Source organism: Pristis pectinata, chromosome 25, assembly GCF_009764475.1.
Source record: "Pristis pectinata isolate sPriPec2 chromosome 25, sPriPec2.1.pri, whole genome shotgun sequence".
Lineage (NCBI taxonomy): Eukaryota > Metazoa > Chordata > Chondrichthyes > Rhinopristiformes > Pristidae > Pristis > Pristis pectinata.
Window position 1 is genome coordinate 31,604,759 of NC_067429.1, and position 12,469 is coordinate 31,617,227.

Genomic DNA, 12,469 nt, shown 5'->3' on the forward strand with positions numbered 1-12,469 from the left:
GTTTCACAAGTGTTGGCGATTGCCCCTTTTAGATATTGACTGCCTTGACCATGAAAGGAGCATCTCTCCCCAGTTACCAGGCTTTGACCCAGCACCCGCATATTGTCGACACCCCCCCCCACCCACCCCAAACCCACCTCCAGGATATCACAGAAAGCCCTGAGGACCTCCACAGTCAGCCCATCCATCCTGGGGACTTGGAGGGCACCGTTCAGCTCTGTCAAAATCAGCAGTACGTCCAGTCAGTGGATACCCTCTTGAGCTGAACTTTGGCAGGTCCTTGCACTAAACTCTGAACACATCCTCACTGCGTGTATCCCAGAGAGAACAGAACCCCATAAAAGGAGCCTAACAAATCACCTATCTCCTCCGGATTTAAATGTTTATTTGCATTTCACAATATCTACATCATATCCATCAGAACATATACAAAATTCAAATTATAACACAACTATCCTTGTCTGTATGCACTCCAGCCCCTGCAGTGCCCAGTGGTGCTGGGAGGCCTCCAGAGAGCCAGTGGACACTCCAGGCTCTATCTCCAAGGACACCCGGCACAGACGTATCCTCGGAAGAGGGGCAGGGATTCGGCTTGGGTGGTACCCCCCAATGGCCCGCTGCCCGAACCTGTGACAACCCCCCTTGGTCAGGCTCGGGTTCAGACCGACGAGGAGGTCCACTAACCAACACAACCCCCTCCGCACTGGGTGCCCGAGGATCAGGAGAGTGGGGCTGAAGTGTAACCAGAGCTTGAGGAACAGCCCCTTCACACACTTGAACAGGGGGTGCAGCCTCTTACACTCAGTACATACATGGAACACGGACTCCTCCAGGCTGCGGAAAAGGCAGGGGCCTGGGGGTCCGTGAACCAACTTACAAACCTGTTTGCACCACACACCTCCTCTTTCTGGAGGTTTCTGTGCAACACTCTCCACCACAGGACCCCAGTGTAAAGGGGGAGGACTCCCTCGTACAGAGATCTCCACTGGGCACCCCCCTCACTGCCAAATGGCAGAACAGACTGCCACAGGGAGGGCATTTCTGAGAGACGGCTCGTGTTATGCAAGTCCAGCTCCCGAGCAGGGTTTTGGGGACCAGGTCCAATGTACAATTCCAGCTGGGTGGGGATCAGCCCAGTCAGAATCATGTTGCACTCACCTGCCCTCTCGACACCCGTTGTGACAGGCCGGCTGGAGGCTCGGGCCATGAGCCTCGCTAGCAAGTTGCACCATCCAGTCCGTCCCTTCATCCGGCCACCCTGTCAGACAGAAAACCTCCCTCCAGCGGTGGGGGAGCACTCTGACTGGAGCCGAACACGCTCCAGGTTCCGAGGAGCTCCCAGTAAAGGACAGGCAACTCCTGCAGAGCAGGATGCTCACTGCCGGGAAGGCGTGTCGTCCTGAAGGCAGTGCCCCAGCGGAACCAGTGCGCACCATCTGGGAGGATGCCCAGGGTACAGGTACCTCGGAGAATCACCACCTGGGTCCAGACACACACCAGTGACTGACTGCCCTCCTCGACTGGGACATTCAGAACCATGACAGAGACCCAGTGCTCCCTCTAGTCCCAGGAATCCACCAGCTTCTTCTGATCTTAGCAGCAAAGGCAGAAAGTAAGATCAAAGTGACCAGCCGGGTTCACTCACTGCACGGAGGTCACCAATTGGTTTATGACCAGTGCTCGGCTCCTGTCGGTAACTTAGAACAGTCCTATCCAGCACCCTACCAGGGTGGTGACTCTCGCCTCCACCTCCTGCCAGTCTGCTGGCCAGGGTTTCCTCAATTGGGCTCAGGTACACTCCCAGAAAGAGGAGGTGTGTGGTGTTCCACACAAATGGTCTCATCTCTTCCAGCAAGGAGTCTCCCCACTACTGACCTGCCAGGGAGTCCAGAACATTTCTCCCAACTGATCCAGTGGAAAGATGTGGCCAGCAGCTACCAGCTGGTACTCACGCATCCTCTGAAGGACAACAGGAACTATGACCACTAGGAAGCACGTTGTCCGTGTGAGGCAAGAGGACCAGCTCCACACCCAGCCCATGCATAGCCAGATCCCGTCAACTACAGAAGATACAGAAATGGCTCCATGCAGATGGATCACCGCTGGCTGGACATGGGGGCATCCCTGACGTATCCCTCTCCAAACGTGAAAGGGTGCCATCACGGACCCATGGACTTTCACCTGGCACTCTGTGGCAATGTACGAAAATTGGACCCGGCCACAAAATGTGGCTTGCGTCTGAATGCATGCAGTGTCCCGAAAATGTATTTGTGATCCACCCTTGTGTCCTGGTTGGGGGAGAAATGGGCAACTGTCAGACCAGCTCTGTGGGAGTAAATTGTACACGCCTTGGGACCTCGCAAGCTGCAGGTCCCTCAGCACACCCTTCTTCTCTTTGTACGCCTGCCACAGGGTCGGGTCCACGACGGCTCGACCCAGGTAGGATTCCAAATTGTCCACTTTCCTCTCAAGGGACTTGATGTCAGACCCCGTCTTGGTTGACCCCATACTCCTGACAGAAGAAACGGGTGTGAGACTTGCCCACAGCCTCAAGGAGGGGAAGCCCTCCAGCTTCCTTCACCAGGTGACCCAGAACTGACAGAATGAATCCCAGAATCGGCCATCCTCCAGCGGGCAGTTGTTAAAGTGCCAGCACGCAGATCCTGCCCATCTGCGCACACCAGGCAGGGTCCAACCACAGCACTAGCTGCACGGAGGTCACCAAGGCACAGGAGACGTACGCCTGCCAAATGTACAGACAGTCAATTCGAGAGCCTCCTCCCCAGAGACCGCCAGGAGAAAGTGCTGGAGTCAGGATGGAGGGTTCACCAGATGTCCACCAAGCTAAGGAAGTCAAACAGCTCCCTCAACTTCTCCACCGACGATTGGCCGCACTGGGGCCCAAAGCAATCTCTCTTTTTGAGGGTGCAGTTGAAATCCCCACTAAGGACGATGCAATCACTGCTATCGATGGTGCTCAAGAGAGCGGAAACTTCTCGAAACAAGCTTGTTTGCGTCCCACCAAGTCTGGGGACGTACACGATCACAAAATGCAGTGACACACTGTCCAATCACACGGTGAGGTGAAGCAAGTGGCCCGGCACAAGCTCCTTGATCCCCATGATCTCTGGCTGAAAAGTCAGTGCAACAAGATTGTCATCCCCCTGGAAGTGGAACGGAGGTGACATGCAGACCCTCCACCCACCCAACCCCCCACCACCAGTGGGTCGAGCAGCATCTGTTGGGGGGGAGAGAAATTGTCAATGGCCCCCACATGGAGAAACCTCACTGGGACCACCTCCCATGCCCACCCCCACCCCCACGGCCAGATTACGGAACGGACCGCCATGACGTGTCTGGACAGCAGATGAGGGTGAGGAAGTGGAGGGTGTGTGCAGGAGCAGCCCGCACAGGAAGTGCTTCTCGCAGCAGAGGAGGGCATGGGGAGCATTTCCAACATATTCTGCTGGACTGGGTCCACTGTCCAGTCCGTCCCTTCGCCTGGCCACTCTGGCAGCCAGGACACCTCCCTCCACCGGCAGGGGAGTGTCCTGACCAAAGACGACCATGTCCCAGACTCAGAAAAGGTTCCAGTAAAAGACAGGCATCTCCTGCAGAGCAGTGAGGCTGATTCTTGCCATTTGGAGTTGGGTCAAGGCAGCACCCTTGGCAGAAATAACCCAGGGTCTGAAGGCAGAGAGTCACCACCTGAGTCCGGACAGAGACCGCCCTCCTCAACTGGGAGACTCAGAACCACAGCAGAGACCCAGTGCTCCCTCTTGTCCTGGAAGAAACCCATCAGCTTCTTCCGGATCTTGGCAACAAAGGCAGGGAGTGGGACCAAAGTGACCGACCGTACCGCAGCATGGAGGTCACCAGTTGGTTTATGACCAGTGTTTGACCCCTGAAGGTAACTCGGAGCAGTCCTGTCCAACACCCTACCCGGGTGGTGACTCTCACCTCCACTTCCTGCCAGTTTGCCGGCCAGGGTTCCTCAGCAGAGATCAGGTAGACTTCCTGATAATGGAGGTGTGCAGTGCTCTGCACTCACTGGAGTCAGAAGCTCTGCGAGAGTTTGCTTACAACCGTCTTCTTGTGTCCCCAGAATACAAAACAACAGCCAGATTAGAAGTAACTCCAATGTTCAAGGCTTGTACGCAGGTATCATGGGGGGGAATTGGCTCCCATTACAGCTGTCAACAGTGCTTTGTGTATGCTTTTCCACAAATCATTCCCATGAAGTGGCCACTGAATAGAAGTACACACAGATAAAGGCAGGCTGCCTATACTGGATCACCCAAGGCTTGGCTGCTGGGTAGCTAACTGTTGTGGGACCTCCTAAGATAGCCCTGGCGACGGGTCAAATCAAGTACCACTGCCAGGAGATTTGGGAAAAGATATTTTTTAGTCTACAGCCCAGGTCTGAGAGTAAAGGCATCATCTGCACCCTTGGTACAGTATTCGTCACATCCAAACCCGTGGAAATAATTCACAGGCTAAATTTAAGGAGAGAGCAGTCCAAGGCAGCCAGTTTTACAGTGAGCTGTGTTCATGATCCCATATCGCCACCATCTCCAAGACATGATCATTATCCCTCTGGTAGATATATGAAAGACCCTCCTATAGGTATGGTTGCTGCTTTACTATAGGATAGATGTCATTAAGCTGGAAAGAGTGCAGAGGAGATTAACGAGAATTTTTTCGCGACCTGGGGGACTGAGCTATAGGGAGACATTGAGCAGGCTGGGACCTTTTTCATTGGAACATAGGAAAATGAGAGGTGATCTTATAGAGGTGTATAAGATCATGAAGGGCATAGGTAGGGTCAATGCACAGTCTTTTTCCCAAGGTTGGGGAATCAAGAACTAGAGGGCATAGATTTAAGATGAAGAGGGGAGAGATTCAATAGGAACCCAAGGGGCAACTTTTTCCACCCAGAGGGTGGTCAGTATATGGAACAAGCTGCCAGAGGAAGTGGTTGAGGCAGGTATATTAACAACGTTTAAAAGATACTTGGACAGGTACATGGATAGGAAAGGTTTGGAGGGATATGGGCCAAGCACAGACACATGGGAATGGCTTAGAGGGGAATCTTGGTCTGCATGGTCCTGTTGGGCTGAAGAGCCTGTATGACTCTGTGACTCTATGCAGCCTCACCAACATATTGCACAACGGCAACATTACATCCTAACTTCTACACTCAGTGCACTGATTGATAAAGGCCAGCGTGCCGAAAGCCTTCTTCACCACCCTGCCTACCCGTGACTCTATTTTCAGGGAACCATGTACTTGTACTCCTAGGTCCCTCTGTTCTACAAAACTCCCCAGTGTTAAAACCACCATGCTGGATATGGATTCACCCTCTTCTCCTCGCTATGGTCAGTGACCCATTGTTAGGTATGGTCACTGTCCCTTTATTGGGCATGGTCAGTTCATCTCTCTTAGATACTGAAAATTCCTCTTGATTACATATTGTCAATGCCCCTATGTTGGATGTAGCCAGTACTTCATTGATAGAGATAGCTAATATGGTCAACGTCCCTCATTAGAGATTCCACCTTATCGGACAGATTCAGTCCCCCTCTGTTGGGTCCTGCTCATTGGTTCTCTGTTGGATGTGGTCAGTGCAGGAGCTGCTTGGTGGGGTGGGCGGGTGGGTAGTTTGTGAGGTGGTCCACTCCTGCTGCTAACACAGGAACTCTGTGCACCCAGTGTATGGACTCGAGGTTCTCAATCCCATCCCAAATGCTCCTTTTCCACATTGAATGGTCATGGGCCAGAGATTCCCAGGGACCAGCAGATGAAATGTTGCATTTCAAAAAGGAAGTTTTGAGAACTCCCTTGAATCCATTCCTCTGTCCATGGACAGTTCAGAACAGACTGTTTCGGGTGTCTGGTGTTGGGTTCATGAATGACTTGGTCTGCATTATCCCCTATGTAACGGGAGTCACCCCTCAGCGAAGGTGGGCATCGATGAACAATTCATCATCACTGGCAGTGCACTTAGAACCACCTTTGGACATCTGAGGAAAAAGGATTTGGAGATCAACACCTCAGACCTGGCACACAACACGGTCTACAGGGCAGCAGAGACCCCTGCCCTCCTGAATAACTTGCAGCAGGAGCTGAAAGTACTGGAGGGATCCCACCAACACCGTATCTCCAAATCCACTGACAGCATAAGTGAACCAAAATCAGGTTACTCTCCCAGCCCAACATCCCCAACATCAAGGTCCTAATCATACTGAGCTGGATATTTCTGTATCTGGGATTCCATTATCATAGAATCGGAGAGAATCAGAGTAATACAACACGGAAACAGGCCCTTCGGCCCAACTCGACCATGCTGACCACAGTGCCCACCAAGCTAGTCTCATTTGCCTGTGTCCCTCTAAACCCCTCTTCTTCTCAGGGATATTTACATGGGGGCTTTATATATCGGGGGCTCCTATATCAGAAGGTTCCTATATCGGGGGGGGGGGGGGGGGGGGGGAGGCGGAGAGAGGACATCCTTTATCAGAAAGATCCCTAAATCAGAAGGGGTTCCTATATCAGGGGTTCCTATATCTGGGGGTTCCTATATCGGGGGTTTCCTAAATCAGGGGGCTCCTATCAGGGGTTCCTATATCAGGGGTTCCTATATCTGGCGTTTCCTATATCAAGGGTTCCTTTATCAGGGGGTTCCTGTATCAGGGGTTCCTTTATCAGGGGTTCCCATATCAGGGGTTCCTTTATCAGGGGGTTCCTGTATCGGGGGCTCCTATCAAGGGTTCCTATATCAGGGGTTCCGATATCAAGGGGTTCCTATATCAGGGGTTCCTTTATCGGTGGGTTCCTGTATCAGGGTTTCTGTATCAGGGGGTTCCTTTATCAGGGGTACCTATATAAGGGGGTTCCTTTATCAGGGGTTCCTGTATCAGGGGGTTCCTATCAGGGTTTCCTATATCTGGGGTTCCTATATCTGGGGGTGCCTATATCAGGGGTTCCTATATCAGGGGGTTCCTATATCAGGGGTTCCTTTATCAGGGGGTTCCTGTATCAGGAGGTTCTTATCAGGGGTTCCCATATCAGGGGTTCCTATATCAGGGGGTTCCTGTATCAGGGGGTTCCTATATCAGGGGTTCCTATATCAGCGGGTTACTTTATCAGGGGATCCTGTATCTGGGGTTCCTGTATCAGGGGGTTCCTATATCCCGGGTTCCTATATCAGGGGTTCCTTTAGCAGGGGTTCCTGTATCAGGAGGTTCCTATCAGAGGTTCCTATATCAGGGTGTTCCTTTATCAGGGGTTCCTATATCAGGGGGTTCCTATCAGGGGTTCCTATATCGGGGGTTCCTTTATCAGGGGATTCCTGTATCAGGAGGTTCCTATCAGGGGTTCCTATATCGGGGGTTCCTATATCAGGGGGTTCCTATATCAGGGGTTTCTGTATCAGGGCGTTCCTTTATCGGGGGTTCCTGTATCAGGGCGTTCCTTTCTCAGGGGGTTCCTGTATCAGGCGGTTCCTATCTCAGGGCGTTCATCTCTCAGAGAGGAACTGACCTGTTGCCAAACTTGCATCCTTTGCTCAATCGATACATGCAAGTTGGTCCCCGACCCAAACCAGACTCAATCTATTTCACCCCGATTTGTATCGCCATGATTGCAGCCATTGTTAAATATTAATATTTTAACATCCTTTGTGGATGAGGGGCTTCTGGCGGGCACGTGACCACGCGAACCGAGGTGGCGCTAGGACCCTGGGCGCTGCCCGCCCGCCCTGCAGCCTGTGTCCCAGCCGGACCCTGTATATAAGCGGCTGCCCCGGGCTAGGTGTCAGCCTGTCCCGCAGTGATCCACCGGACACTCTGCAGAATGAGTATGAGTTTCGAATCCACGCAGACCTCGTCCTACAGAAGGAGATTTGGGGCTCTGAGCGCCGCTCCTGCGAGCAGATACAGCTTCACCAAGAGGTACAAGTCATGTCTCCCTCAGGCTGTTGGTGACCCCCTCCCCAGCTCGGACAGTGGCCGGAGGCAGGGACTGGACCTGCTGGGATTTGGTCTGGTTCCGCCCGGCCTGATGTGCTCTTCCCTCGGCACTGGAGGGGCTCTCCCACAGGGTGAAGTCCTGATGGGTTTTCGGTGCCTGTGTCCATGGTCAGACGTCCAGTCCCCGTTGTTTAAACTCCATGTGCTCCGCACGGCAGATCTGCTCCGGTACCTCGCTGGCGGCGGAGCTGTTGAAACTCGGGATGTTTATTCCAACTGTGTCTCTGTTAGCTCAGTGCTGGATATACATCAGCCGGGGATTGGGGTGGGAATGAGGGAGAGAAGGCGGTGGGGCTCAGGTATGGAGAGAGAATGCGGTCTCAGGGGAGGGGTCACTGAATTCTTAATGTTGTGTGGAGTGTGAGGTCGCTACAGAGGAGAAACAAGGAAAGGGATGTGGGGAGAGGGGTCTGGTACCCGGGATCGGGATTGGGGAGGGAGTGTGGTCGGTGCAGAGACAGATGTTGGTATGGTAGGGAGAGTCGGGTTGGGAGGAGTGGAGTCTTGGTACAGAGACAGACTGGGAGTGGTACTGGGGGAGGCAATGGTGGTGGGGTCTTGCAACTGAGGGAGCTCTCACTGTGGGTGAGAGAGTGCGAATTGCTCATTTTGTTTCACCTTTAGCTGACCTGCTGAAGGTCCCCAGCCAGAGGGTCTCCCCCCCTCACCCGTTCTCCCCCCCCCACCCCCAGAGCCCGGAGGGTCTCCCCCCTCACCCGTTCCCCCCCACCCCCAGAGCCCGGAGGGTCTCCCCCCTCACCCGTTCCCCCCCCCACCCCCAGAGCCCGGAGGGTCTCCCCCCTCACCCGTTCCCCCCCCCACCCCCAGAGCCCGGAGGGTCTCCCCCCTCACCCGTTCCCCCCCCACCCCCAGAGCCCGGAGGGTCTCCCCCCTCACCCGTTCCCCCCCCACCCCCAGAGCCCGGAGGGTCTCCCCCCTCACCCGTTCCCCCCCCCACCCCCAGAGCCCGGAGGGTCTCCCCCCTCACCCGTTCCCCCCCCACCCCCAGAGCCCGGAGGGTCTCCCCCCTCACCCGTTCCCCCCCAGAGCCCGGAGGGTCTCCCCCCTCACCCGTTCCCCCCCAGAGCCCGGAGGGTCTCCCCCCCTCACCCGTTCCCCCCCCCACCCCCAGAGCCCGGAGGGTCTCCCCCCCTCACCCGTTCCCCCCCCCCCCCCCAGAGCCCGGAGGGTCTCCCCCCCTCACCCGTTCCCCCCCCCACCCCCAGAGCCCGGAGGGTCTCCCCCCCTCACCCGTTTCCCCCCCCCACCCCCAGAGCCCGGAGGGTCTCCCCCCCTCACCCGTTTTCCCCCCCCCACCCCCAGAGCCCGGAGGGTCTCCCCCCCTCACCCGTTTCCCCCCCCCCACCCCCAGAGCCCGGAGGGTCCCCCCCCTCACCCGTTTCCCCCCCCACCACCCCCAGAGCCCGGAGGGTCTCCCCCCCTCACCCGTTTCCCCCCCACCACCCCCAGAGCCCGGAGGGTCTCCCCCCCTCACCCGTTTCCCCCCCACCACCCCCAGAGCCCGGAGGGTCTCCCCCCCCTCACCCGTTCCCCCCCCCCACCCCCCGAGCCCGGAGGGTCTCCCCCCCCTCACCCGTTCCCCCCCACCACCCCCAGAGCCCGGAGGGTCTCCCCCCCCCTCACCCGTTCCCGACCCCACCACCCCCAGAGCCCGGAGGGTCTCCCCCCCCTCACCCGTTCCCCCCCCACCACCCCCAGAGCCCGAGGGTCTCTCCCCTTCCCTCTCCCCCCCCCTCCCACCACCCCCAGAGCCCGGAGGGTCTCTCCCCTCACCCGCAAAACCCCCCCCTCCCACCACCCCCAGAGCCCGGAGGGTCTCTCCCCTCACCCGCAACCCCCCCCTCCCACCACCCCAGAGCCCAGAGGGTCTCTCCCCTCACCCGTTCCCCCCCCTCCCAACCACCCCAGAGCCCGGAGGGTCTCTCCCCTCACCCGTTCCCCCCCTCCCCACCACCCCCAGAGCCCGGAGGGTCTCTCCCCTTCCCTCCCCCCCCCTCCCACCACCCCCAGAGCCCGGAGGGTCTCTCCCCTTCCCTCCCCCCCCCACCCCTCCCACCACCCCCAGAGCCCGGAGGGTCTCTCTCTCCCCTGAGCCCGGAGGGTCTCTCCCCTCCCCCCCCTCCCACCACCCCCAGAGCCCGGAGGGTCTCTCCCCTCCCCCCCCTCCCACCACCCCCAGAGCCCGGAGGGTCTCTCCCCTCCCCCCCCTCCCACCACCCCCAGAGCCCGGAGGGTCTCTCCCCTCCCCCCCCTCCCACCACCCCCAGAGCCCGGAGGGTCTCTCCCCTCCCCCCCCTCCCACCACCCCCAGAGCCCGGAGGGTCTCTCCCCTCCCCCCCCTCCCACCACCCCCAGAGCCCGGAGGGTCTCTCCCCTCCCCCCCCTCCCACCACCCCCAGAGCCCGGAGGGTCTCTCCCCTCCCCCCCCTCCCACCACCCCCAGAGCCCGGAGGGTCTCTCCCCTCCCCCCCCTCCACCACCCCCAGAGCCCGGAGGGTCTCTCCCCTCCCCCCCCCTCCCACCACCCCCAGAGCCCGGAGGGTCTCTCCCCTCCCCCCCCTCCCACCACCCCCAGAGCCCGGAGGGTCTCTCCCCTCCCCCCCCTCCCACCACCCCCAGAGCCCGGAGGGTCTCTCCCCTCCCCCCCCTCCCACCACCCCCAGAGCCCGGAGGGTCTCTCCCCTCCCCCCCCCTCCCACCACCCCCAGAGCCCGGAGGGTCTCTCCCCTCCCCCCCCTCCCACCACCCCCAGAGCCCGGAGGGTCTCTCCCCTCCCCCCCCCCTCCCACCACCCCCAGAGCCCGGAGGGTCTCTCCCCTCCCCCCCCTCCCACCACCCCCAGAGCCCGGAGGGTCTCTCCCCTCCCCCCCCTCCCACCACCCCCAGAGCCCGGAGGGTCTCTCCCCTCCCCCCCCTCCCACCACCCCCAGAGCCCGGAGGGTCTCCCCCCCTCACCCGTTTCCCCCCCCCCCCCACCCCCAGAGCCCGGAGGGTCTCCCCCCCTCACCCGTTTTCCCCCCCCCCACCCCCAGAGCCCGGAGGGTCTCCCCCCCTCACCCGTTCCCCCCCACCACCCCCAGAGCCCGGAGGGTCTCTCCCCTCCCCCCCCCCCTCCCACCACCCCCAGAGCCCGGAGGGTCTCTCCCCTCCCCCCCCCCCCCCTCCCACCACCCCCAGAGCCCGGAGGGTCTCTCCCCTCCCCCCCCCTCCCACCACCCCCAGAGCCCGGAGGGTCTCTCCCCTCCCCCCCCTCCCACCACCCCCAGAGCCCGGAGGGTCTCTCCCCTCACCTGCCCCCCCCCCCCCCCACCACCCCCAGAGCCCGCAGGGTGATTTTGAGCAAGTGGCGCATCCCGGTGGTGTGAGAATTCTGGAGCGGTGAAACCTCTCAGCTGGGTGCAACGTAACTAATTCACTGTGAATAATAATGTGAAATAAAGCAGAATGTGTACTGGTCACTGAATGGGGGGGGGGGGGGAGGTGAGGACAAAATAAAGATGGAAGTGAGATAGGAGAAAGGGAGGACTCATTAAAGGGGTCACAGACAGTGGGATAGGGGAGAGGGGTCAGGGAGAGGGGCGGCAGGAGTCCAAACGATGAGTGAAAGAGGAAACAGATGCGGAGTGGATGAGAGAGGCAGTCCAGAGGGGAGACAATGGCTGAGAGGGCGAGGCTGAGAGAGAGAGTCAGCTGAGGTGGTGAGGGATGGGGGAGGGGGGTGTGTTGAGGAGGGATGGGGGAGGAGCTGAGCTGCAGTTGCACAGGGACCATTGTCACTGACTTCTCTCCCTGATGCTGGGTTAATGCTGACGACTGCTGACAGTTCCCTGCCTCAAAACCCACAGTGTAAAGAGCCCAGTGGCAAGGGTAAACTAGACTAGAACTAAATTGATGAGAGGACAGACTGATGGCCGGCTGCCCTCTCGGACATAAAAGATCCCAAGGCACAATTTCAAAGAGGAGCCCCACCCTTCTGAGAAAGCTCCCACATCTAGGATGAAGGATGCAGTGTCAGAACAACGAGCAAAGGATAACGGGGTGAAGTAGTCAGTATGGATCTGTGACTGTATTGGAGTTGTTTGAGGGTGTGACTGGATGAGGTGTATTTATACAGTTTCAGAAGCTGATAAGGTCCCACACTGGAGATTGGTCACTGAGGTTGGAGGACGTGGATCGGGGGTAATATACTGACACAGATAGGGAGTGGGTGAGGGATAGGAGGCAAACACTGGAAATAAACAGATCCTTCTCAGGTTGGCAGGGGCTCTGCAGGGATCAGTGTAAGGACCCAGCTGTTCAGTCTGCACCAACGATTTGGCTGAAGGTACTAAATGTCACATTTCCAAGTTTTCTGAGGGTACGGAAGTTAGGCGGCACTGTGAGTAGGGAGGAGACTCGAGAGGACATGGACAAGCTGA

At 58.2% G+C, this 12,469-nt stretch overlaps 1 protein-coding gene across 1 annotated transcript in view; it reads left to right on the forward strand.

The window, feature by feature from the left end:
* Positions 1 to 7,795: 7,795 nt before the first annotated feature.
* gfap (glial fibrillary acidic protein) overlaps positions 7,796 to 12,469 on the forward strand; it is a 40,506-nt gene continuing 35,832 nt past the window's right edge. The window contains exon 1 of the mRNA XM_052038857.1: positions 7,796 to 7,952. Within this exon, the coding sequence (XP_051894817.1) occupies positions 7,855 to 7,952 (98 nt within the window). The 5' untranslated portion in view covers positions 7,796 to 7,854. The remainder of the gene's footprint in view (positions 7,953 to 12,469) is intronic.